Source organism: Trachinotus anak, unplaced genomic scaffold (genome assembly GCF_046630095.1).
Source record: "Trachinotus anak isolate AG129_WGS33_773 ecotype Australia unplaced genomic scaffold, CSIRO_AGI_Tana_v1 ptg000002l, whole genome shotgun sequence".
Taxonomy (NCBI): domain Eukaryota; kingdom Metazoa; phylum Chordata; class Actinopteri; order Carangiformes; family Carangidae; genus Trachinotus; species Trachinotus anak.
The window spans coordinates 29717684-29745680 of NW_027273853.1; the positions used below are offsets into that span (position 1 = coordinate 29717684).

At 41.6% G+C, this 27997-nt stretch overlaps 1 protein-coding gene across 1 annotated transcript; it reads left to right on the forward strand.

Moving 5' to 3' along the window:
* On the forward strand, positions 1 to 27658 carry LOC139608526 (sodium channel protein type 4 subunit alpha B-like). Its single transcript, XM_071462394.1, has 31 exons — positions 1 to 239; positions 1161 to 1338; positions 1709 to 1846; positions 2443 to 2560; positions 3356 to 3446; positions 4372 to 4500; positions 4762 to 4847; positions 4961 to 5167; positions 6004 to 6067; positions 6515 to 6656; positions 7262 to 7471; positions 7820 to 7910; positions 8599 to 8816; positions 9043 to 9114; positions 9211 to 9312; positions 9439 to 9795; positions 17858 to 18056; positions 18194 to 18306; positions 18486 to 18531; positions 18653 to 18807; positions 19428 to 19601; positions 20193 to 20309; positions 21130 to 21411; positions 21767 to 21820; positions 21915 to 22052; positions 22289 to 22393; positions 23266 to 23536; positions 23946 to 24558; positions 25263 to 25407; positions 25544 to 25621; positions 26157 to 27658. The coding sequence occupies exons 1-31, from the start codon at positions 130 to 132 to the stop codon at positions 26307 to 26309; spliced, it is 4956 nt and encodes a 1651-aa protein (XP_071318495.1). The 5' UTR covers positions 1 to 129; the 3' UTR covers positions 26310 to 27658.
* Positions 27659 to 27997: the final 339 nt, after the last annotated feature.

A 27997-nucleotide genomic window follows, 5' to 3' on the forward strand; every position in this document is an offset into this window, starting at 1 on the left:
ATAAAAACAGTGAAGAGAGATGAGAAACACCAGATGACTGAAGACTCGACAACACAGACAGACAGAGACACAGAGAGACATACAGACAGACAGGTGGTGAGGACAGGTGAGACAGGTGGGAACAGGTAGATGCAGAAGATGAGCAGAACAATGTTGTTTTTTGATTTTTTGAGGAGCCAGAAGGAGAGAGGAGCACTTCTGAAGAGAGCCAATCAGCTGAGACTTCCTCCTTCACACCTGTAAGTGCTATTCTACACAGAACAACACTAATCTAAACTAACGGGCACCTTGACCAAACAGGGGAGAGGGAGACAGAGAGAGAGAGAGATAAAAGAGAGAGAGGGAGAGTCTGGACTGCAGACTGTTAATACTCCACAGTTTGACTCATGACAGCAGATCAATCACAGCTGTGATCAATAGCATCACTTTAATGTGTGTGTGACTAGAGTCGTGGAAGCTGTTCTCAGTTCAGCTTGAGAGTAAAAACTGGTTTCCAGAAGAGTGAATGAATTCTGTTCTGTGAATATCAAAGTGTGCACACCCAAACCCAGGAGGAGGGGGCTATCTGCACCAGGGGCGTGGACTGGACTATGAACCATCAAAGTCCAGATCCTCCTCCATCAGAACTTTAAAAAACATGAACAGACCGAGGGCGACAGTGAAAACTGTTTATTGTAGTATAGTTACTATTGATTTACTTATCATAAAAAGATGTCTGTAAATGTATTGATTCCAATTAATTAGTTAGGCTATTAGTTAAAAGTAGCCAGTAACTAGTAGCTAGTTACCAGAGTTAACTAGTAGCCTAACTATGCTCAATTTGGATTCATGCAACTCAATAAATCCCATTATAACCATGTGAAGTTGTTCAGGTGCCTGTTAGGTTACACTACAGAGTGAGGAGGAGCGATAAAACTCAAACTGGTGACAGAAGTGGATGAGAGGCTTCTTGTGTCTGGTGACCTCTGACCTCTGACACTGACCTCCAGTGACGTGTGTGCCTTCTCAATCATTCAGAGTGTATTTCCTGGTTCAGTCTCTGGTCAGTTCTCAGCTTGCAGCCTTCAATGACATCATCAGAGAAAAGTTGTGTTGGACGTAAAATTGTCATTCTTTTAATAGTTATTTCTGTGCTGATGTCTCTGTCCTTCATCCCACAGGAAGCGGTTGTTATGTGATAGTGCAGTTCGTGTAGAGCTGCACAATGCCAGGATGACATCTCTGCTGCCTCCAGTTGGCACAGAGGTCTTCAGACGCTTCACACCAGCCTCACTGGAGGAGATCCAACACCGACATGAAGCTGAGAAGAGGGAGCAACAGAAGAGGAAGAAAAAAGAGGTATGAAGCATGTTGACCAACTTTCAGTCGTCAATAAGGTGGAATCAATACAGAGAGCGTACTAATAAATACACAGAGGAGAGCAATGGTGACAAGAACTTTAGAAATTCTTCTCTCCATATTTGCTATGTTTAACTTTCTCAGTATTTTTATCCTGCACTTTATCAAACTGACTTATGGATCACAACCTCTGACCTGCTGCAAACCAAAATAAACAACCAGCAGACAGACTCAGTACTTTTATCTACCATTGACCAGCAGCTTCAGAAGAAGCTCCTGACAGAAAATGTGATAGAATGTCAGGTACTTTCAGAGGATTTCAACAACTTAAACATGTAACACTAAATTCTCCTCCCTGATTGGCTGACAGGTAGAAGAGAAAGACCCACTCAAACAAGCCACTCACCTCGAAGCTGGAAAGCCCCTCCCATTCATCTATGGAGACCCACCCCCTAAGCTTCTCAACACCCCACTGGAGGAGCTGGATCCCTTCTACCAATCACAGAAGGTCACTCTCTGTCTTATGATACTGTCATTCAATTTCAGTTCAATTCAATTCAATTTTATTTGTATAGCGCCAAATCATAATATACATTATCTCAAGGCACTTTACCGGGTAAGGTCAAGACATGACTTTGATATAGAGAAAAACCCAACATTTCCCACTAAGAGCAAGCGCTTGGCGATTGGGGGAGGAAAAACTCCCCGTCATCAGTTTGGTATCAGGTTCATTGAACATAACAATCAAGCTATGAACAGCTGATAAAACAATAATCAATATGTTTTTAAACATTCCACTTTAACTGTGTGGTAGCTGCTGGTAGCCTCTGAGCTGCTCAGTGATGAAATGGTTAATTAGTAAAGATGAAAAGACAGAAAACATCCTTTCATTCATCCTTCACTCATCTGACATTTCCTTATCAGAGATGATTCACACACAAACACGACAGAGTCAGACTGTCACACTGGAGATAACAGCTAGCTTAGCCTAGACTGCTTTGTTTTCCTCACTGAACTATCAGCCAATAAAGGAAAATACCATTAACAGATAGGCTACAGGTAACACCCTGTGAACTCTGACCTCTGACCTGTGTCTCTCTGCAGACGTTCATTGTGCTCAGTAAAGGAAACATCCTCCACAGGTTTAATGCTGAGTCAGCCTGTTGCCTGCTGACTCCATTCAGTCCTATAAGGACCACCGCCATCAGGATCCTCATTCACTCATATCCTTTATAATATATTTTACTCCTCCCTGATTGGTCAACAAAGCTAGTATGTCATGCAGTGTTGTGCTTATCAAGCCCCACAAAGATTTCATTTTGACTTGCTGAAACCCAATGCCATGGTGTTTATTAATTCTCAACAGAAGACACAGTATCTCTTTTCTCTTTATCTCTTCTTTTTTGTTTGTTTTTCATCTCTCTGAAGTTGTTTTTCATATCTATATAGTTTTTTATCACCTCTTTGATGTTATTTTTATCTCTTTGTAGTTGTTTTTCATCTCTTTCTGGTTGTTTTTCATCTCTCTGAAGTTGTTTTTCATATCTATATAGTTTTTATCACTTCTTTGATGTTATTTTTATCTCTTTGTAGTTGTTTTTCATCTCTGTAGTTTTTTCATCTCTTTGAGGTTGTTTTTCATCTCTTTGTAGTTATTTTTCATCTTTTCATGGTTGTTTTTCATCTCTTCATGGTTGTTTTTCATCTCTTTGAGGTTGTTTTTCATCTCTTTGTGTTTTTTTCATCTCCTTGTGGTTGTTTTTCATCTGTTTATAATTGTTTTTCATTCCTTTATGGTTGTTTTTCATTTCGTCATCGTTTTTTTTAATCATGTCTTTGAGGTTGTTTTTCATCTCTTTATAGTTTCTTTTTTAATTTCTTTGTGTTTGCTTTGCACCTTTATTGCCTTTCATTTTGACAGACAGTCAACCTGCTTAGAGTCACAGTGTTGGTTGACATTGTTGATGAACAACAGTCATTGATCATGGGATGATGTTTTTGTTCCTTAAAACCAAAACTTTGTTCCGTTTGTTCATCCTGTTGACGATTCTGACCAACTGTGTGTTCACGACGATAAGTTATCCTTCAGCATGGAGCAAGACTGCAGAGTGAGTAAAGACACACAAACTGAAACAGACACATACACAGGACCACAAAAGCAGCTGTGTCCTGTAAATAACAGAACTTATGAGTGACAGCATGAAACTGGAATGTACAGAATCAGAAACAAAGAGTCAGTGTCCTCAGCATCAGATCATCTCAGAGCCACAGGAAGTCAGAAGTCACCACAGTTTGACCTCTGTGTGTGTGTGTGTGTGCGTGTGTGCGGTGGTGGTGGTGGTGGTGGTGGGGGGGGTTTACTCCACCTGCTGAGTTCCTGGGTTCAATGTTCAGGGTTGTCTGCAGGTTCACAAGGTTTAATTTCAGATGTAGGATGTTTTCAAAGTATGAAAGTATGATGGAAAACCAACAGGGATGATAACTATGCCTACTAGAATTTCTTTTAGTGTTTCCCAGCTGTTTATATACCTTCCCCAGCCAGAGCAATGTACAAATCCATTAAGACTTTCTTGCCAATACCATAATCATGGACTCATTATAAGAGCTGAGTAGGAAAACACAGGACTCATGAAACTGCACATTTCTGTACTCACAATTAAACACAACAGTTCAGTTCTGTCTGTTTATTTTGGTCTTCATTAATATTTACACATTGAAATAAAAAGGTGTAGGTTGAAGCTACAGCTTGTTACACCTCCCCTCTCTACATAATGTCACATGAATCAGCGGACATCTCACTACAGGCCAACCTGTGTAGCTGTCTCTGTACTTAACTCTGTACCTTTACTGAACAAAATAAGCAGCCAACCTTAGAAAATAGTGTAAATTATCCACAAGTACATTGACAATAATTTGCATTAGTTTAGTTTTACATGAAAGCTGCAAAGCATTATCAGCATCACAGACAAAGAGCCTGCTGTTGTTTGCACAGTTGTATTTTGATATGTTAGTGGTTTTTTTGTGTTTGAACAGATACGTGTTCACAGCCATCTACACATTTGAAGTCATCATAAAGATTGCATCGAGAGGCTTCTGCATCGGGCGCTTCACCTTTCTCAGAGATCCCTGGAACTGGCTGGACGTCATGGTCATCAGCACAGCGTAATAATCAATGATCAATGATGATAATCAATTCCACAGCAGATAATAATCAATAACACAGCAGATATACAGTACTCCTACATGTCACACTCAGATGAATTTTAAGTTTTGGATGATGATGAGGATGATGATGGTGGTGGTGATGATGAGGATGATGATAATGATGAAGATGAGGATGATGACAATGGTGATGATGATGATGAAGATGATGATGATGATGATGATGATGATGATGATGGTGATGGTGTCTCTGTCTCTCAGGTTTCTGACAGAGTTTGAAGATCTGGGGAAAGTGTGTGTTTTGAGGACAGTTCCCCGAATGCTAAAGATGATCTCAGTATACCCAGGTCAGGGTGTTACTGTGTGTGTGTGTGTGTGTGTGTTTAAGGTGGATTTATATAATGTAAAGTTGGAGCTGCAGGAGCTAAGTCTCAGTTTTTATCCCTCCCAAACCCTTTAGGTGTGAAGACGACTGCTGGGGCTCTTGTCCAGTCAGTGAGGAGGCTGGTTCATGTCATCATCCTGACAGTGTTTGTGCTCTGTGTCTTGGCTGTGATTGGTCTGCAGTTCTTCATGGGAAACCTGAAGCAGAAATGTGTCATCTGGCCTGTGAACTCGAGCGATGATGGATTCCGCTTTGATTTCAACCGGCACATCAGCAACGCTTGTATGATGATGATGCTGATGATGATGATGATGATAATGGAGACTGGCTACACACTCACAGAGGGCTGTGTGCTCAGCTCCACTACATCTTTACGTAGAGAATATTTGTTGTATTGTTGTTTAATATTTATTTGCAGAAGAGTACACAGGTGCAGTGGTTAGCGCTGTTGCCTCACAGTGAGAAGGTTCTGGGTTTGAACCTGGGGCCTTTCTGTGTGGAGTTTGCATGTTCTCCCTGTGTCTGTGTGGGTTCCCTCTGGGTTCTCCAGCTTCCTCCCACAGTCCAAAGACATGCAGGTTTAGGTTAATTGAGGACTCTAAATTCCCGTAGGTATGAATGTTAGTGGGACTGGTAGTTTGTCTTTATATGTCAGCCCTGTGATAGACTGGAAAGCTGTCCAGGTGTACCCCGTCCTTGCCCCCCGTGACACAGTTTGAACAAGCAGTATAGGTTGTTTACAGATGTAAATGGTGCGCATGTAAAAAAATGAGAAGGTTCGCCCATGCCCCGCCCCCCAGGCTATGATTGGACAGTCGATTTTCATTTTATCATCGATGATGTGTCTGTAAAAAGCTCCCTCTCGCCTCCTCATGAAAATAATGTCAGAGCTTTGTGTTTAGTATCAGTGGGTCTGTGCTGCCCTCTGTTGGATAACACTGATGCGTAATAAAAAACTCCCTGAAAAAAACATGCAACATTTAAAAAACATGTTTTTCACCAATTTATGACTCAGAACATTGAGAAATTAAAAGGAAATAAACATAACAATCTATACTGTAGTCCTGACTTCATCTGTCTGTCTGATTACCTACTCTGTCTGATTATCTGTTTGACAGCGTATTACTACTACTTCCCCTGTCATAATGATGCTCAGTCATGTGGAAACAACTCTGATGCTGGGTACGTTCTCATGATATGAATACTAATATAAATACAAATATTAATATTAACATTAATAGTTATTAACATTAACAGGACACACCTCTTTATTAATTGTCTTTCATCTTTATGCAGCACAACTGCATGGTTTCATTACCTGTTGTGCATCAGCAGCTCTACAACTGTATGAATTCTCTCACTGCTTTGTCACATCTGCTGTTGTGATTGTGTAATTTTATTAGTTGTAAATTGAATTAAATACTGATGTAATCACTCCTACTTACATCCAAACATTATTTCCTGAGAAACTTACTAAAATTTTGAAATGTCTTCTACCTCACAATGTTAGGAAAGTGATGAAAAATTCCTGTTTAACCTGACTAAAATTACATGAGTTATTCCCTGACTCACACCCCTCACACTTTAAATACAATAATGATGATGATGAGCAGGTGATGATGTGTTCAGGTTCTGTCCAGAGGGTTACACCTGCCTGAGGACGCCCAAAAACCCAGACAGTGGATACACCAGCTACGACTCGTTTGGTTGGTCTCTGCTGGCTGTGCTCCGACTGATGACCCAGGACACCTGGGAATACCTGGTCCTCCAGGTCAGTAAAACACACGGACATGTGTGTATTGTGTATACGCGCGCGCACACACACACACACACACACACACACACACACACTGTTTTGAGAGGGTTACACTTCACTGACAGAACAGTTATGGTTATGATACTGGCTGCAGTCATTTCAATACTTGTGCATGTCTATAAATGTAAGAGTTAGGGGTGTTGAACAGGGAAGACCTACTTTCTTTTCTACAATACTGAGGTCAAGTTGATGCATTTGAAACAAATTGATACATTTTGGAAATACAAAAACTGATATTACCAGTATAATCAGGTCTGTGGTGTTCTCTGAGACCTGAACTGTTTTCATAGCTCAGAACTATTTAAACTATATATAAAACTATTGTGTTGATTTAACGCTGTTCTCACAGCATTAAATCAGCCTGATACTACATTATTAAATCAGTACTCAGTAGTTATTACCACATACACACACACACCAGCTGGGACAGAAATAACAAAAATAGATGAAACATTATAATTAGAGCTCCAGAAAATAAAAATTTGATGACCCATCTTGTTTCTCTCTCTCTCATCTGTCTGTCTCTCTCTCACTTCTTTCACCTGTCTGTCTCTCTGCAGATGTTTCAAACAGCAGGGAAAGCCTCTGTGATCATCTTCATTCTCGTCGTCTTCCCCAGCTGTTTCTGCCTCCACAGCCTCATTCTGGCGTTGGTTGCCATGGCGTCCGTTGAGCAGGACAAGGCTGATGTCGACAAGGCCAAACAGAGAGAAGAAGAGTTCATTCAGATTCTGGATGTTATGAAGAGGAGGGAGGAGGAAGAGGAGGAGGTGAGTACATAACTCAAAGGCACGAGGATGTGAATAAACATCCTAAATCTTACATATGAATAATAATAATAATAGTTGTAAATAACAAAAAAAATAAAAATTACTGGAGTAAGAACAAACAATAATTTGCAAAATAATACTGTGGAATTATTTCTGCTGGTATAGTAACAGTTTATTATTATTTAATTCATTATTAATTATTAATTAAATAATCATTAACAGTGTTTTAGAGCTTAAACATGAAGGAGCAAGAAGGTAAACTGAATTAATAACAGTAAAATCATGAGAAAACACACAACAGACTAACCTATGTGTGTTTGTGTGTATTTGTGTGTATCTATGTGACAGGAGCTGTCTGAGAAACAAGATTTAGCACCACAGAAGAAGAATTCACCTGCACTAAGAAAGAGCCATAAGGAAGAACACCCTGCCATGGGAGGTATACACACACACACACACACACACACACACACCTATACCTGTGAGGACCCTCACTGACATAATACATTGTGCTATTGCATTTGAATGAAGTTGTCTGACTGACAGAAAGAGGTGGATGAAGACAGACATGACACAGACAGTCACAGACCAACATCAGGCCAACGTCAGGCTAACATCATGCCAACATCATGCCAACATCACACCAAGATCAGACCAACATCACTCCAACATCACACCAACATCACACCAACATCAGGCCAACATCAGGCCAACATCACACCAACATCAGGCCAACATCACACCAACATCACACCAACATCACGCCAACATCACACCAACATCAAGCCAACATCACACCAACATCATGCCAACATCAGGCCAACATCACACTAACATCACACCAACATCAAACCAACATCATGCCAACATCACACCAACATCATGCCAACATCAGACCAACATCACGCCAACATCACGCCAACATCACACCAACATTCCACCAATATCACACCAACATCAGACAAAATCAGGCAAACATCACTCCAACATGAGGCCAACATCACACCAGCATCAGGCCAATGTCAGACCAAAATGTCAAATTACCACCAGATTAATAAAACAGGTCTTTGAGTCTGTAGACAACAGGTAGGAGCACAATGGTCTCAGTAAACAGCTGTGTGTTTCAGAGGTCCACAGGTTGTGTCCTCCACGTTGTCTGGGCTTCCTGAGGTGGAACTGTTGTGGCAGTTGGCAGCGGCTCAAACAACAACTCAGCACCTTTGTCACAAACCCATTCTTTGACTTTGGGATCGTCATCTGCCTCATCCTTAACACCATCTTTATGGCCATGGAACATTATCCAATGTCACTGGTGTTTCAAGAGCTGCTGTCCATCACAAACCTGGTCAGTGTTGACAGAACGGGGGGGGGGGGGGGGGGTGATCTCTGTCACATTTCTGCCAAATGACTGAACCAAAAGACAAATTTTAGTGTAGACTACTCTCACAATCACCACCTCCACACAAACACACAAACCAGCACAAACACAAAAACAACCACTAAGAGATTTCTTCAGCCATCAGACAGGATTTGTCAAGTTCCTGACCCATGGCCCCTGGCCCCCTCTGCAGGTCTTCACAGGGATCTTCACAGTTGAGATGCTCCTTAGACTTGTGGCCATGGACCCGTGTGGTTACTTCCAGGTCAGACTTTGTGTTTGTGATGTGTCAGCTCAGTGATGATGACTGACTTCTGTTCCTATGGAAATGTGTGTGATTGTTCTGCTGCCTTGGTTACAGGAGGGCTGGAACATCTTTGATAGCATCATCGTCGCCATCAGTCTGCTGCAGCTGTCAATGGCTGACATTGAGGGCACATCTGTTCTGCATTGTTTTCTTGTGGTCAGTGTGGTAATATTATCATTGTCATCATCACCACCATCATCATCATCATCATTACTTATTACAAAGCACATTATTTAACGTTATCAAAATGTTTTTCTCCCTGTCCCCTCCCGTCTTGTCCAGATGCGGGTGCTGAGGCTGGCCCGGTGGTGGCCAACCTTCCACATGTTGATCAAGATTATGTGGACCTCAGTTGGGGCCCTAAGGAATCTGACTCTCATTCTGCTGATTGTGGTCTTCGTCTTCACTGTTGTCGGCATGCAGCTGTTCCAGAAGGACTACCAGGAGAATGTTTGTCACATCGCGCTCGACTGTGAGCTTCCTCGCTGGCACATGCACCACTTATTCCACACATTCGTCCTCATCTTCAGGGTCCTTTGTGGAGAGTGGATCGAGACCATGTGGGACTGCATGGAGGTCTCGCGTCAGAGCGTCTGTCTGATCTTCTTCATGATGGTCCTGGTCATTGGACACCTGCTGGTAAGTCTCTTTCAAACTTCCTGTCTGACCTGAACCTTATTCACTCGTCTTTTTTTTTTTTTTTTTTAATATATATATGTTTATTAAATTTTCCAGAAATAGAGCAGGAACACATGACAAAACAAACATGCAAACATACAAACATACATTTGGCTCACACACACATTTAAATTCAAATTTATACAGGTGAGAGATTCAGGAGTCAACCTAAATAAATAAAATAAGCAAGTAAAATAAAAGCAAAATAAATCAAGTGTACATTGCCATGCATAATACATTCACATGATCAAAGAAAGGTACAGAGAGAATTATTTATTAAATAGGACGTCATTTACGAGGCAGAGCATTCACAGCTATCATACAAACCCCTTCGCAAGAGTGGTAGAAATATTTAAACCAACATATGACTATTATGATTAGTAGATAGAATCTTATTAATTTCCTGTCAATGACCTGCCAGAACTGTTGTATTTTCCTACAATACCACAAACAGTATGTAAGACTACCCGTTTCTATTTTACACTTGGGGAACAGTGGAGATGAATTAGGATTAAATTTATCGCGTTGGGAGGGAGAGATATGAGCCTTGTGTAGGAGCTTCAGTTGCATGGCTCTCACTCGGTTGCAAACACTCAGCATTTTTGTGCTCTTCCATGCATCACTCCAGCTATCATCTCTTATATTAACATTAAGTTCTTTTTCCCATAATCCTTTCAAAAAATAGGTGTTTGTGGTGTTATACCCCTTAAGGATGTTATAGAATAATCTAATTGACCTGCCAGATTTCTGTAGGAAGAGCTGTCTTTCTACATGTGAAATATTTTGACACTGAAGGATTGAGGTATCCTTTGTGACAAAGTTCCTTACTTGCAAATATCGAAAGAAATCCTGTTGCTGAATGTCATATTTCCCTTTCAACTGACTAAAAGACATCGTGGTAGAACCTTCCATTAGTTTATGTAAAGTAGATATTCCTTTATTTACCCAGATCCGGAAGTTATTGTCCATCACTCCAGGAGGGAAGTCAGGATTATCGCATATTGGAGTAAAGACAGAGGTGAATTTAGATCTGCCCTCTAATTTTCTAATGGCATGCCATGCTTTAACTGTAGAAATTGTAATTGGGTTGGTGCAAGCAGACTTCAAAGATGCATTTTTCCTAATAAACAAAAGATTACTTAAAGGGTATTTGGACATTGAACTTTCTACATCCAACCATCAGAGATGTGGACGCACTACACATCTAGTCAGCTATAGTACGTAAATGAACACTCAGCTGGAATATTCTAATGTCTGGAAGATCAACACCTCCTTCTGTGGAAGACAGACATAACATAGCTATTTTGAGGCGTGGTTTCTTCTTAGACCATATAAAGGAGCTAAACCAGCTGTTTAGCTGTTTGATGGTCTTATGGAGGAACATAACTGGGATCATTTGTATTGGGTTAAGTAACCTGGGGAGGATGTTCATTTTCAGCAGTGTGACACAGCCTAACCAGGAAATTGGGAGAGTGTTCCATCTCTCGAGGTTCAACCTAATACGCTCAAATATGGGTGGGAAATTTGCTTTATATAATTGGTCAAAGGAGGGTGTTATATGTATTCCCAAATATACAAAGCCTTCTGGTGACCATTTAAAAGGAAAGGAGGATGGAGTTTTGGGTGCTTGTTTCAGATTATCTAGTGGCATTACTTCCGATTTACTGAAATTTATTTTGTAGCTAGAAAAAGTACTAAACATATTGATTGTCTCAATAAGGGCTGGGGTAGATACCACAGGCTCAGTCAAAACAATTAAGACATCATCAGCATACAAAGTAATCTTGTGTTGTCTCGTGCTGATGGTGAGACCATGTATGTTTTCATTTCTCCTGATTGCCTCAGCAAGAGGCTCAATCGCCAGGGCAAAGAGCAATGGCGACAGAGGGCATCCTTGCCTTGTACCTCTTAAAATTTGGAAATTAGAAGAACACAACCCATTTGTAAGCACTGCTGAGAGGGGATTTGTATAAAGTAGCTTTATCCAGTTTATAACTGTTTCACCCAGGCCGAATTTGTGTCGTATATAGAACAAGTATGACATTTCCACGCGGTCGAATGCTTTCTCTGCATCCAGAGAAAGCAACACACCATTCAAAGACCGCTGTTGAAAAACTTGGATTGTATTTAGTAATCTGCACATGTTATTATATGAATTGCGACCTTTGATGAATCCAGTTTGGTCAACATTTATAAGAATAGGGAGTGAGCTTTCTAGTCTTCTTGCTAATATTTTAGAGAGGAGCTTCAAGTCAGCGTTCAACAGGGAGATGGCCCTGTATGACGCACAGTCCTCCAGGATTTTGCCCTTTTTTAAAATTAGAGAGATATGCGCTTCTCTCAGAGACTGCGGTAAAATACCTTTCTTAAAAGAGTCATTCAACATATTTAGAAGAGGGTCAATCAATAAGTTATGGAACTCTTTGTAGAATTCGCTACTGAATCCATCTGGACCCGGAGCTTTACCAGATTGTAACCCTTTAATAGCATCAAGAAGTTCCTTCTTAGATATAGGAGCTTGGAGAGATGTTTTTTGTTCAACAGATGAACTAGGAAAGTTAAGAGAAGAGAAAAAAGCATCCATATTTTCAGTTGTATCCGTTTGTAGTTTGGATTTATACAGATTTTCATAGAAAGTTTTAAATGTATTGTTAATGGTTATGGTGTCGAAAGCCTGATTACTCAGGCTATCTGTAACTGAGGAAAAAATTTGGGAATCTGCTTTTTTTCTTCGTCAGATATGATAAATATCTCCCTGCTTTATCTCCATGTTCGTACATTTTTTGTCTAGCAAGTCTGATTTTACCTTCTGCATCTTATGTTAATAGTAAGTTCAAAGTGCATCTGAGTGCAGAAATCTCTTTAAGCTTCTGTGCAGATGGGTTTTTAACATATTCTTTCTCAGCATGTTTCAGTTTAGACTCTAAGATTTTTCTTTGATGGTTTTGTCTTCGCCTCTTAGTGGACATATAAGATATAATAAGACCTCTTGAAAAAGCTTTAGATGTTTCCCATAGCAATGACGGGTCATTGGTGGAAGCTGAATTAACAGATAGAAAAGACTGAAATTCCTCTTTAAAGTAAGATATGAATTTATGGTCTGTCAAAATAGAAGGATTGAACCTCCAGTGTCTAGTTTGGTTGACTGGGTTCCTTAAATTATATTGTATAGACACAGCAGCATGATCAGAAATAATTATATTTCCTATAGAACTAGAGATGACTGACTGCAGCATAATTCTTGGAAGGAAGAAATAGTCGATCCTAGTAAAGCATTTGTAAACATTTGAAAAAAAGTATACTCTTTCTCAACCACGTGTTGGGCTCTCCATACATCTATATAGTCTCGGTCCTCCCAAAGTGCTGAGAGAGTTTTAGCTAGAGGTGAAAGAGATGATTTTCCAGGTGGAGATTTATCCATAATGGGATTTAAATGACAATTAAAGTCTCCTCCAATAAACGTGTTTCTAGTGTTAAGATCTATCACTTTAGAGAAAGAAGTGGTCAGGGGATCTCTTAGGTATCCAGGTGGGTTGTAAATAGGGTTGTCACAAGAACTGATACTTCCGGTACCAATTCGATACCAACACGCAAAAAATACATCGATACCTGCTTTTTCTGGTACCGTCAGAACCGAATATTCAACTTTCCCTTGGCGAGCCATGTCGATTCTTGGCGGAACTGACGGGGGCAGAATACGCGTAAGCAGCACAGAGCAGTCAGTGGCGCTGAAGAAGAAAACCTGAGATAACTTTTATATACAGTCTATGGATAACAATAACAATGGCTTCAGCAGGTGGGAGTGGAAGCACAACACGTTGGCTTGTTGACGCAACAGGTACGAAGAGTCGCGAGTGGAAATATTTTGCATTCGAGGCGGATGAATACGGAGCAATTCTAGACACAAACAAGCCGACATGCAAAGTGCCTGGTATTAGAGGTTTTAGTTACGTGAGATCAGGCTCCACACCACTGTTGTTTAGTTATTTATTTGCATATTTATAAGAAGAAGAATATTGTTTGTTTTATATACTTGAAGGCTCCATGCCACTGCTGTTCTTTTTTGAATGTAAATAGTTGAATATTGTTGTTATTTATTACCATAAAGCACAGTATTGCTTGTTTTTATAGTGGTGTTAAATACTTGACAGTTTAAAGCAGTTTTCAATTAATTAGTGAATTTAAAATTACAGGGGTTGTTTGTTTTTTTTTTTAATTGTGGTATCGAATTAGTATTGAGAAAGTAGAATCGTGGAAAATCACAGGTATTGGTATCGACTACTGAAATTCTGGTATTGTGACAACCCTAGTTGTAAATATTCATTAGAGCAACTTCTTCCCCATAAAGTACACCTCTCACTATCACATAGCAACCTGCTGTGTCTTTTGTACAGTCTAGAAGTTTGAATGGTAAATTTCTCTGGATTAAGATGGCCACACCTCTACTCCTTGAAGTGAAGGATGAAAAATAAACCTGTCCAAAACCTCCCTGTTGTAATTTCAAATGTTCACTGTCATTTAAGTGTGTTTCTTGCAACAGCGCTATGTCAACACATTACCTTAAATTAGAATCCTTTTCCATTTGACAGGTGTATGAACACCATTCACATTCCAAGTGCAGATCTTCAGAGTCGACATAGTTACCAACTATGAAATAAAATAATGCCTGAACATATATCGCCCATAGAGTAGTAGTAACCTGTAACAGAGTGAGCCAAATGAAACCAGAACATAACACAAAGATGGTTATAACAAAAAACAGTGCATCTAAAGCACTTTTCCTAACATTGGCATGAAACGTAAACACTGTCCTCTCCTACACTTGGAGGAGCTCCAGTGAGAGGTTCTCTAGCAACAAAAGAAGGATGTCTATCTGGGAGGTTGGGAGGCCTTCTTATGTGAGCCTGCGAAGCTAATAAGCTCAGTGCTCCAGATAGGGTGCAGTGCATATCAAATGTCTAACTGTAACACAGTGAGAGTCCGACTGATCCTGCTCAGCATGAAAAACTTACAGACTAATGTTCACACATCGTCACGGAGGGTCTCCTCCCGTGGAACACCTTGGTGGATCCGCGACAGGTGACTCAGAGACGCGGGGTAGATTTGCCTGTACTCAGCGCCGAGTGCTCCCAGCTGCTGCTTCACTGCATCGTGTCCCTCTCTCCTGCGGAGAACGGATGCAGAAAAGTCCTGAAATATCATCCCCGTCGTGTCTTCATGTTTCATGCACCTGATTTTTTTGCCCCATCTCCCAGGCCGCATTCATTACACGCTGTTTATCTTGGTAGTTATGGAATCTAACCAGCACCGGCCGTGGCCTCTGAGTGGACGGGGGCTTTGGGGCCAGTGAGCGGTGTGCTCCCTCCAACTTCACTCGTCCCGACTTCATTTCAATGTGAAGGATTTCAGGGAGCCAGGTCTGGAAGAACTGAGTCGGGTCTTCTCCCTCAGCCTCTTCTGGGAGTCCGACGATCCGGATGTTTTTACGTCGCCCCCTGTTCTCCGGGTCGTCAGCCCGCTCCCTTAATTCACACACCATCTTCTCCCGCGCTTTAATTTTCCCGTCCACCGGGTCTGTTGTATCCTCCAGCACCGAGATCCTCTGTTCGGCTTCGGCTATGCCCTTGTTGTGGCTGTCGAGCTCCTTCCGATGTATTTTTAAGAGCTCTGACAGGGGCTTAGCTTTTCATGGATAACTCTGGAGATGTTGGCTGTAGTTTCCAGAGGTGTGGACTCGAGTCACATGACTTGGACTTGAGTCAGACTCGAGTCATGAATTTGATGACTTTTGACTCGACTTGACAAAATGTAAAGAGACTCGCAACTCGATTTGGACTTGAACATCAATAAGTTGTGACTTCACTTGGACTTGAGCATTTTGACTTGAAAAGACTCGCTACTTTCCCCAGAGATTAAAAAGTATGTTCCGTATGTAGGACCACTTGTGTGCGTCTCTCTCTCTCTCTCTCCCTCTGTGTGTGTGTGCGTGTGTGTGTGCGTGCTGTCGGTACAACATCCTATCTCCCACCAGGATGGTGGGAGACACACAAGCACAACGTTCAAAGATGTGTTTGATACTGAATTTGGGGAACAGAAAGGCATCCCTGCTGCAGTCAACACAAGATGGAACTCGACACTGAGGCAAGTGAAGGCAGTTCTCCAGTGTGATCATCTAAAGCTCTGTGCTGTTCTAGAAAAGGCTGGGCATAAGGAATTGTCATTCACACCACGGGAGTGGAATCTGTTGAAGGAGTTGGTGGACATCTTGAAGCCGTTTGGAGAAGCAACAGATTTGACACAGGGGGAGAAGGTCGTCACAATCAGTGCTGTTGTTCCATCCATCTTGTCCCTCAGTCACCACCTTGAGAAGCTTAAGCCTCAAGTCCATTTCCTGAGTGGCCTGGTCAGAAGTCTCCAGGCATCCCTGCAAAAAAGATTTCTTGGGATCTTCATCAACGTGAAAATGGCAAGGATGCAAGATGGGATCACTGCCCCTTTTCAGACCCAGTCTACCTCAAAGCAGCTGCCTTGGATCCTGCCTTTTCTCTGCTGTGGGTGGAGCCCCATGTGCTCGTCAATCGTGACATCAAAGCAGAGGTGGTACGAGTTAAAGGTAAATATTATTGACTTTAATGTAACTTTTTTCCTCATAATCTAATTCACTGCAACAATAATTAGGTATTTCAGTCTAATACTGTATCACCAACACCAATGGTAATGAGGGCTCTTTTGTTTCTGCTGTTGTTGTTACATGTTTTGCCAGAAGTGATCCTGCAAGATGCTGCAGAGACTGAGCAACCTGTGCCTCTCGTTGATGAAGAAGAGCCAGAGGACCATAGCGAAGGAGAAGGGCTGTTTGCTGCATACCGTAAGAGGCAGAAGAAGGATGTTGGGACCACTCCAGCACTACAGCTAAGTCACTACCTTGACATAGCCGAAGGACAGAACGCACTTTTGTTCTGGGCATTGAACATGAAGACTCTTCCTTCCCTCTTCTGAGTGGCCATCAGAGTCTTGGCAGTGCCTGCCTCCTCCAGTGCTCCAGTGGAGCGAGTTTTCAGCCATGGTGGCATCATACTACGTCCCCATCGTGCACAAATGACTGACAGACTTTTGGCCAATTTTATCTTTTGCATATGCAATGCAGCATAGGGCCCTGACATAAGAAAGTACAAGCCTGTTCATTGTTATGTTCATGTATGTGTACACACGCGCGCACACACACAAAATATGAGATGAGAGAAGAACTGCTGTGAAACTAGTTATAGTGCAACAATATGCTTTCGAAATACAGTGTCAGCACTTTTATATACATTTGCACTTGTTTTTTTTCTTCAAATGGAAGAACGTTCTTGCAAAAAAAAGTTTTGATAAATAAATACAGATTTTAAAAGCATACATGATCTGTGTAAATATTATTACTCTGTTGTTAAAACGACTCGAAAGGACTCGAAACTCAAACTGTAGGACTTCAAATTTGACTTGAGACTTCCCTGTCTTGACTTGGGACTTGACTCGGGACTTGCAAAACAATGACTTGGTCCCACCTCTGGTAGTTTCACTCACGGCTTCACGAAGTGCCAGTTAGCTAGTAGCATCTGCGCTGGTGGCTATGGGGCTATGGGGCATCAACAGCTTTGTTTTTCTTACGTGGCATGGCGTCGGACTGTCTCAGAAAATAGCTGTCAATGTTCATGCTAGACTAATGAAGCAGGGTTAAATGAGAAAATTAACGGATTAGCACACCAGCTCTCCTGAACATGACCTTCTCTCACGCCGCCATCTTGAAAACCTCTTGTTCACTCCTCTTGAGTACAGCAGGTCACCTACAAGCAGATCCAGGTCTGGGTCCAAGATCAGGGGTTCTGGTTTAAATCTTGACCAGTGAACCAGTTGGCCAGGTATTAAATGTTCATTCCAGTATAGTACCAGTACAGGTCCTTACCCTGGCCTTGTTGCAGGTCCTGGCCCAGGTCTTGACTCTGTTTTAGATCCCAAAGCTATGTCCCTGGTCTTGTTTCAGGTCCTAAACCTGTTCCTGGCCTTGTTGCTGAGCTCGGTCAGTGGTGATAATCTGGCGGTTCCAACAGAAAAAGGAAAAAACAATCTACACATCGCCATAAACCAGATCAAAAGGTGTGTAGCTTGGACCAGGACCTGGATCCTGGAACATATCTGCCTTTTGTTTGGAAAGAAGAACCACATAAACTCTGACCACAAAGGTAGGTCTATGCACTTGTACCTAGCAGTGGATTTGGTTTGGGGGGTCTGCAGTTTGCAGGTTTTAGAATCCAGCTGAAGCCTGAAGGTTCAGTGTGAGCCTGGTTTTGTTATTCCCGGTTGTTTATTGTGTTGTAAGTGGTCGAGAGTGAGAAAGACGACAGGAAGGAGAACCTGACCCTGACCTTTGTGACCTCGGACCAGTCTGTGTCAGAGATGCCAGAAAATGAAGAACAGGAGAAAAAAAAACAAGTAAAACATTTTCTATTGTGTTTTATTTTGTTTTGTCTGAAGCATATTCTGACTTTATTTATTTATCTACTCATATTCATGAACTCATTCATAAACAACGGGAAACAAATGAAAGTTATTTTATTGATTTAGTCATATATTTGATAAATAAATCATCACCGAATGTTTGTGTTTAACAGGAAGAAAATCATAAAGAAAACACACCTGAAGACTGCTGCTGTTACAGTACGAGCACACACACACACACACACACACACACACACCCTAACCCAAACCTAATTCTGTGTGTGTGTGTGTGTGTGTGTGTGTGTGCGTGTGTGTGTGTATATGTGTGTGTGTGTTTCAGGTTGTTACCGTTGCTGTCCATTCCTGGATGTAGGCATGTCCCAGGGCACAGGGAGGGTCTGGTCTAACCTCAGGAGAGCCTGTTTCTCCATTGTACAACACAAACACTTTGAGACCTTTATCATCTTCATCATCCTCCTGAGCAGTGCAGCTCTGGTGAACACACACATAATTAATTAATGAATGAATTAATGATGTAATCACCCTCTCAGAGTGGACCAGTGTCTTTTATCTGACTCTAAAATTGACTCTGTACTGAGCTATCCATAACTGGGTGGTTTTGACCCAATCTCATTTTATGTCACTGGATCAAAACAGCTTCTTGGCTTGGTCCTTTTTCTATCTGTGGTAAAGTCAACTATTGGTGCTACATTGACACACAGTGAGTCTTATAATATAAAATAATCAACTTTATACACTGAACACTTTTCAAATCCTCTGTTAGAAAGTGCTTCACAAGGCAGGTAAGTAAATTCACCAAGAACATTCAGTGAGCTCTGCCAGTGAGTTCATGTACAACCCTGAGTGTGGGGATGTTTTCTGGAATCACTTTGGGCCTGAACACTAGTCAGTCCTGGTCTGAGGGTCTCAGTCTGTCTGAGTGTTGTTGCTGAACATGTTCATCCTTCATGGCCACAGTTCACCATCTTCTAATGGCTCCTTCCTGCTCCTTCCTGTGGGTAAACACCTGGTCAGTCTGTGGGGGTGAACACCTGGTCAGTCTGTGGGGGAGTAAAGACCTGTCCAGGTGGTAACATGAGTGTGTGTGTGAATAGGTGTTTGAGGACATCCACTTGCAGCAGCGTGAGGTCTTAAAGATGATTCTGGACAGAGCAGACCAGGTGTTCACCTACCTGTTCCTCCTGGAGATGGTTCTCAAGTGGATCGCCTACGGATTCAAGAAGTACTTCACCAGTGCCTGGTGCTGGCTCGACTTCCTCATCTTGGCTGTAAGAACAAGACCAATAACATTGATTATTTGTAATATACTGATTACTGTAACAGGAGACTTTCTGCAGTCCCTGGGCAGGTACACACAGAACAATCAGCTGACACTAAAATGGCAGTGTGTATCACACTAACAGTTCTACAGACACATCAGCATCCCACAGAGGGCTGTTTAGATCTGAGTCCAGGTCCAGATCCAGAGATTTTGGTGATTCACCATGGAGCTGAAACTAATTAGCTGAAATACCAACTGAACTTCTCCTTTTCAAAGCTGAAGAGGTTGTATTCCACAGCTGGACTGTGTTTCATTGATAATGATTTAATTATTTCATATCAAAAACTTTTAAGGCTTGTTTGGTTTCAGCTCAGTCTTACTGGTCTGGTCTGGTCTGGTCTGGGACCAGCAGGATACACAATAATGAAAAAATGTTTCTGTTGCTAACGGGTTCCTCTGATTTCTACATTCAACAATTATAATATTAATATGTACAGATAAGTGGAGAAGATAAAGGATGGATGGAAATATATTTAAATTACCTACAACTGACTGAAGTATGATCAATGAGGTATGATTGGTATGATGTCATCACCAGGTGTCTGTGATGTCACTGACTGTCGACATGCTGGGATACTCTGAACTGGGGCTGTCTCTGAGGATTCTGAGAGCACTGAGGCCCCTGAGGGCCCTGTCTCGTTTCCAGGGCCTGAGGGTAAGAGGGTCACTTTGAACTCAAATAGTTCAACCTCCAACAGAACCAGGCTCAGGGTCGGGGGGGTCTGCCTCGACCAGGTTGGTTTAAGAGGGGAAAGGGGTGGAGGGAGGACAGAAAGACCAGGAACAGCTGTGTAGACTATAGATCATAGTGTTATCAATAATATATATAAATACACAAAAACACACACACACACACATACACACACACACGTATATTCAATTCAATTAAATTTTATTTGTATAGTGCCAAATCATGATATACATTATCTCAAGGCACTTGACAGGGTCAGGTCGAGACCTTCCTTTATTATAGAGTATATAATCGTATATTATATACACACACTGTAAATATCAATGCATCATGGGAATCCCACAGCAGTCTTGGTCTATAGCAGCATCACTAAGGAATGGTTCAGGACTCACCTGATCCAGATTTAACTATAAGCCTTATCAAAGAGGACAATTTGAAGACTGATCTTAAATGTAGAGATGGGATCTGATCATGGACCCAGACTGGGATCTGGTTCCACAGGAGATGAGCCTGATAGCTGAAGCCTCTGTCCCCTATAGGAACCACAGTTGACCTGTGTTTAGAGAGCAGTATGTTCTGTGAGGATCACAGGGACCTATCAGCTCTTTAAGATATGATGGTGTCTGACCTTAATGTCTCTGTAGGTGAGGAGGAGGATTTTACAGGAGCTGATGAAGCTGACACAGGAGAGATGTGATCTCTTCTCCTGGTTAACTACTGTGTGGTCTTACTACATGAACCAGACTCTGTACCCGTCTCTCTCTCTCTATCTGTCTGTCTACAGGTGGTGTTGAAGACATTTGCAGTGACCTTCCCATCCATGTTTGATGCACTGCTGGTGGCTCTGGTCGTTTGGCTCATCTTCAGCATCGTTGGAGTGAATCTGTTTGCTGGAAAGTTCTATTACTGTTTTAATGAAACGTCACAGCAGATGTTCTTGTCTGAGGAGGTGAACAACAAGACCGAATGTATGTTGATAATGGAAAACTTCCCTGAGGTCCACTGGAAGAATATGAAGATCAACTATGACAGCGTGGGAGCAGCTTACCTGTCACTGCTGCATGTGGTCAGTCTGAGCTGTTCATACAGGAAACAAGCCTCCATCACTGTGTTGGTTCCTCACTCTAAGCAAAATGTAGTAATTAAAAGGAAGGTCACAATGAACACAAGGACCTATTGTCAACTGCTCCATTACATCTGTTTACGTATCTGCTGGACATTTACTTTCAGTGCAGCATGCAGACAAGGGGCCGACCATGGCCCTCTAAAGAATCCAGCAGCTTGGTCCTCTCTAATATCTCCTTTGTTTAATATTAAAACTTTGTCAGAGGTTATCTTGACAACAGTTCATCTGAGCTTACATCAGAAGAGACTTAAATTCATTGTTTTTCTTATGAAGTTCTGTGTTGTTTCTCTGTCAGGCAACATTTTCAGGCTGGTTGGACATCATGTACTCAGCAGTGGACTCCAGACAGGTCAGGACACCTATTGATGGTTTTACTGGTTCTCATACTGGGAATGGTTTTGTACTGGTGCTGTACTGGCATGTGTGTTTGTGTGTGTGTATAGGTGGAGTCTCAGCCGGTGTATGAGTCCAACGTGTACATGTACCTGTACTTCATCTGTTTCATCATCATCGGCATCTTCTTCAACTTCAACCTCTTCATCAGAGTCTTCATCAACACAATGGGCCAGCTGAGACACAAGATACGTCTCTATAAAGGCTGAGAGACAGACTGAGAGACAGTCAGGCTGAGAGACAGACAGACTGAGAGACAGACAGACTGAGAGACGGGCTGAGAAACAGTGAGGCTAAGAGACAGTTGGACTGTTACGACAGCTCAGATCGCTGCAGAGTTGAGATTCAGGAGTTGACCCAGGTGAAGCTGAGGTTGTGTTGTCATGATTCTGTAAGTTAACACTGTCTTCACTGTTGTCTTTACTTTGGAGGGAAACATCTCTTTAAGACGGAGGAGCAGCAAAGATTCTCCAGAGCCCTGAAGAAACTGGTCTCTAGGACAGACCAGAAACCTGTTCCACGACCTCAGGTGGGTTCAGTTGGGTTCACTGACCTTCACACCATACAGGTGCGAAGGTCAGAGGTTAGTCTCAGAGGAAATCCTGGTTCTAAACTAGTTTTTGCAGTATCCCAGTAAACCAGTATTCCAGTATCCCAGTAACCCAGTAAACCACTAAACCAGTATCCCAGCATCCCAGTATCCCAGTAACCCAGTAAACCAGTAAACCAGTAAATCAGTATCCCAGTATCCCAGTAAACCAGTATCCCAGTAAAAAAGGAAACCAGTATCCCAGTACCCCAGTAAACCAGTATCCAACATACATTACGTCGTTCTTCTGTTGTAGACAGGAGGAAGTGACACGTTGGGCCGTATTCATCCCTTCAACCGTCACTGAGTAAAGTTCCTGGTGTTTCACTATAAACAAACATTGTTTAGTTGCACAGTGTATTTCTCTGTGTAATTCAACCGCTGTTTAAATCACAGATCTGCTGGGAGATATTTGGAGGCTGTGGCTCAGGAGCAGGTTGATCCCAGATCCTCCAGCCCCCCAGTAAAATCAATGAATCATGAAAACATTGCAGATTTCTTCCTGGTGTGAAAACTGTTATATCCTGTAAATATCAGTCAACCCAGTGAAACTGTGTCTGGCCGATTGGAGATCAGATACTTGATACTAAAGATGAGTGTATGGTGATGGTATCATCTGCATACAGGTGAATCTCTATGTTCTGTCCACTACTCTGTTTGAAGATAGAAAACTAAGCCAGTGCTGATATGGAGCCTTGTGGTCCACCTTCTGTCATGGTCAGATGTGGTCTTGTGGGGTCCAGACGGTTTAAAGCTGCTCAGACTTCAGGTCACAGCTGTAACCTCCACTCTTTGTCCTCTGTCTTCTCCAGAATAAGTGCCAGGCTCTGCTCTTTGACCTGGTGACCAAAACATCTTTTGAAGTCTTCATGGTGGTGTTGATCTGTCTGAACGTAGTCCTTCTGATGGTGGAGACAGACGAGCAGAGCATGGAGAAAGAATTCATTCTGTACTGGTTCTTCTTTATCTTCATCATCATCTTCTTCACTGAGTTCCTTCTGAAGATCATCGCCCTCAGAAAGCACTACTTCTCCAACTGCTTGAACATCCTTGACTTTGTGGTCATTTTCATGTCCATTGTAGGTGAGTTGGCCAATTTTCATATGGTGATGTCATTGCCTGGTCATGTCACCATCTTGTAATGTCATTGCCCAACACTGTGCTCACTATTGTACAAAATCAAGACAACTGCGCCACCCCCACAGCAACTTAAGAGGAATTGATATGAATGTATTTTTGTACATGTGATCAAACCATCTAGTTCTCACTGTGAGGAGCTGCTCTGTGACTGTGGCTCCATGTATGTACACGTCATCACGTTCCAATGTGTGTGTGTTAGATTTGTTTTATTTTTCAATATACGTCACAACTGGACACCCCCCCTCAGCCATCAGTCCACCAGTGCTACTCCTCAACTGGCTTCACATTGTAACCTGCAATTAAAGAAGGTATTTCAAATGTCCTTCTCTCTTTCTTTCTTTCTTTCTTTCAGGTCTTTTCTTCAGTGACATCATGGAAAAATATTTCTTCTCACCAGGCATCCTCTCTGTTCTGCGACTGGCTCGTATAGGTCGTATCATCCATGTCATTCCCTGTGCACGGGGGATCAAGAAATTGCTATTAGCCTTTATGATGTCGCTTCCTGCCCTCTTCAACATTTGCCTCCTCCTCTTCCTCCTCATGTTCACCTTCTCCATCTTCGGCATGTTTAGTTTTGCCTATGTGAAGAAGGAGAACATGATCCATCACACGTTTAACTTTGAGACCTTTGTGAACAGCATGATATGTCTGTTCACGATGACCACGACAACTGGATGGGACAATCTGCTGAGTCCCATCCTGAACAAACCTCCGGACTGTGACCCGCTCAGCGAGAACCCAGGATTGACCGTCAGAGGGGACTGTGGCAACCTGACAGTGGGCATGGTCTTCTTCACCTCCTACATCACCCTGTCCTTCCTGCTGGTGGTCCACATGTACATTGTTGTCATCTTGGAGACCTTCAGCATGGACGACATTGATGACCTGAGTAACAATGACCTGCAGATGTTTTATAAAACCTGGAGGAAATTTGACCCTGACGCCTCACAGGTCATACAGTACAGGTGAGTCCCAGCTCCAAACACAAATATTTTCCAGTTTTCACCTGACTGTTCAGTAATCTCAAAATAATTCTAATGAACTCTCAGAAACTCTATTGATTCTTAGAAACTCTAATGAAGGTAGATTAGAATCAGAGGTAACTCCCACACTTCTGGGACAAGGACTAACGGAGGGGACCAGGTTATCAATTCATCATTAAATGCTGACAAGTTTAATGACCCAAACAGGAGTATTTCAGATTTTTCATTGATGAAGTTATTGGACATCCCACAGGCATCAGAATGCTGGTAGACACGTAAAGTTGTGTGTCATCGGTGTAGCAATAAAAGTAAATATCATATGGCTATATATTGTTGAGCCAAGTGGAAGCCTGTAGGTAGAAAAAAAAATGGACCTACGACAGAGCTTGGAGGTACTCCACACTTCAGTGGGGCAGCAGATCATATAACAGTAAAATGTAAAGAAACCACTCAATAGCAGTGTCTCCGTCTCCTACAATATCTCCTAGGCAAGACATTAAGACACTAGGATCTAATGTGTCAAATGCAGAACTTAAGCCTTGTAAGATCAGGGCAGACCACCAGGAGCCAGCAGCAATGAGGAGATTGTTGGGGACCCAAATAGCAGACTCACAGATATCAATGGACTAAATATTAGACTCCGGTGGTCTCTAGTAGACTATAATGGACTCTCTTGTATTCTACAGTCAGCTGTCAGATTTCTGCGACACTCTGCAGGATCCTCTGAGGATTCCCAAACCAAACACCATAAAACTGATCCACATGGATCTGCCTTTGCTTCCTGGAGACAAGATTCACTGTACGGATGTCCTGCTCGCACTTACTGCACAGGTAACATTATTATTATTATTATTATTATTATTATTATTAGTAGTAGTAGTAGTAGTAGTAGTAGTAGTAGCAGTAGTAGTACTAGTAGTAGTAGTAGTAGTAGAATTATTATTATTACTACTGTCTCTGTGTGCAGGTGTTTGGTGATTCAGGGGAGATGAATGTTCTCAAAGCCAGAATGGAGGAAAAGTTCACAACCAACAGCTCATCCAAGGTTCTATTCTGTTCTATTCTATTATTTTTACCTGTTCTCTAACACCAGCTCCTGAGTTTAACCTTAAACATCATTCTTTTGCAGGTAAAGTGTTTTCTGCAGTTTACTGCAGCTCAGCTGAACAGTATTCAGTTTGTCTTTATTCTTGTGTAATTCTGCAGTAGGATGTTGTTTTTCTATGAATTATTGGTCATCCCGAGTAAAACTGTATCCATGAATGGTAAAATACCAAACTGTTAACATTTTTCTTTTTCTTTTACACTAAACGCTGAGTCTGAATCAACTGAGACAGTGTGGAGCTTGCAAACAGAGCAAACACACACATGATAAGTCAGTGTCCACAGCTGTTCTTCAGTTTATTGACCTGCTGAGTCTCTTGACGCGAACGACTTTAATCTTTATATTCAGATGTCTAAGTTAAAACTGATTTGTAGGTGTTTTAGGACAGAGAGATTTATTTTGAAAGGTGGTATTTCTCTTTTTGACTCAAACCTATATCCTCCCTAATGTAATAGATGATTACTATTTTCTATAGGTGTCATATGAACCAGTCAGCAGCACCCTGCAGAGGAAACAGGAGGAGGTGGCAGCAATGGTGATCCAGAGAGCGTACAGGAAACACCTTGTGCAGGACAGAGATGCAGAGGAGATGGCAGCAGAGCCTGCAGATGATGCCTCAGGTGTTTAAGGTTCCTCTCATCCAGGTTGAGTGTCCCTTCCCTGTAGAAGTCTGTTATCTGATCATGTGATATTTTGCCTACCCCTGCTTCTTCTTCCTCTATATGGTGGGAACTCACCTGTGGAGCAGTGGACTAAACTTTTCTTCAGCTTCTGTATGGAGTCAGTAGAGACCAGATCCTGAATCATCAAGGACTCTGACCTAATAATCAGTGACTGTGATGATTACTGTGATGTTCTTCTTCTGAAGTTTTATTAGTCCTCATGAACATTCTTTGAGTTTTTAATCCCCTAACAGAGCTGAGACATTGACATCATGTAACTACTAATCCAGGTTATTAACACTTATCTAATACTTATTACTGCAGGTGATCTGTGTCGTCAACCAGACAGTTCAACCACAAATAAACTTACAAACTACTATTCTGCTCTCATCCTGCTAACATGCTCACAGCAACAATGTTAACATGCTAATGTTAACCATATTCAGCAATTTAATTTAGTGTGCTTGCCTGCTAATATCAGCTAATTTGCTATAAACATCAAGTAGACCTGAGGCTGATGTGAACATCATTTACTGTAGACATCTGGTCATGAATCAAAGTTTTGGACAGATTCAAATGTCACCTGATGTGGTGCTAGAGGAAAAGTCAGAGGATGATCAGAGTTATTACAGTTCATCCTCTGGGGACCATGGCTGAATGACATCCATAGACACACAGTGTTAACATGGCTAAAAATAGGCCAAACAGTCCAAAAATTATTTCAGAGACAAAAATTGGGGACAGATCAGATCACACAGTGGACACATATAAACATATTTAGTTTCTTTCCCAGGAGACTAATTAGAACCTGTACACATATTCTAACAAACTCTGATACAGTGATATGAATATTTCAAATATTATGTTCTCAACATTTTACAGTTTGAGTTTCATATTATTAAAACTGACAGTGGTCTCTATACTCCACCACTACAGTCAAGAGAAAATACTCCAGCTATTAACCTAAAGATTAATTTAGCTAACAACCACTCTGTTAGATATTTCCACTAACAATACTCACCTTCAGAGACACATGTTGGTCAGCTGATTAATCCCCACTCCACTTCCTATGAACAGTTTATGGATATTTGAGACTCCACAACATTAGAGTCATTACAGACATTTCCACTATTTAGAAATGAAACGTTTCTACAAAAAAGGAAAAAGGTGCAGCTGAACATGTTGCTCACAGCTTATTAATTATATATTTCTTCAGCATGGACCACTGTAGGTTAGAGTATGTTTATTTTTCTGTCTGTGTCTGTCTGTAAACCTTCAGATGGTTTAAATACATGTAAATAAAATAAATGAAGCAGAACAGGAAATATTCCTCTCTTTAGACAAAATTCAGAAAATAGAAACAAACGTCTGTTTGCTTTTTCCATTTTGTCATGATTATTATAAATGTTAGAGTTCAGATATTCATTTAAAATATGAACACACTATATACACGACATAATGCTCTACAGTCTTAGCTGATTTTTTTACTGCCAATAAAACAAAAAAATGGTCAACTTAACACAAATAAAACCAGCTCAACCTTTATGTGCTTTTCATTTCAAACATTACCTAGGTAGCCAAGTCCTCTGCAGAGTTGTGCTGTTTCACCTAAACTTTTTCAACTTGGCTGACTGACGTGTGTGTTTCTGTTCAG

Coding starts and splice junctions, on each gene's coding strand:
- LOC139608526 (XM_071462394.1), top strand. CDS start 130: ATGCAGAAGATGAGCAGAACAATGTTGTTTTTTGATTTTTTGAGGAGC. Junction 21,412..21,766: donor ACCTGTCACTGCTGCATGTG/GTCAGTCTGAGC, acceptor TTTCTCTGTCAG/GCAACATTTTCAGGCTGGTT. Junction 22,394..23,265: donor AACCTGTTCCACGACCTCAG/GTGGGTTCAGTT, acceptor TGTCTTCTCCAG/AATAAGTGCCAGGCTCTGCT.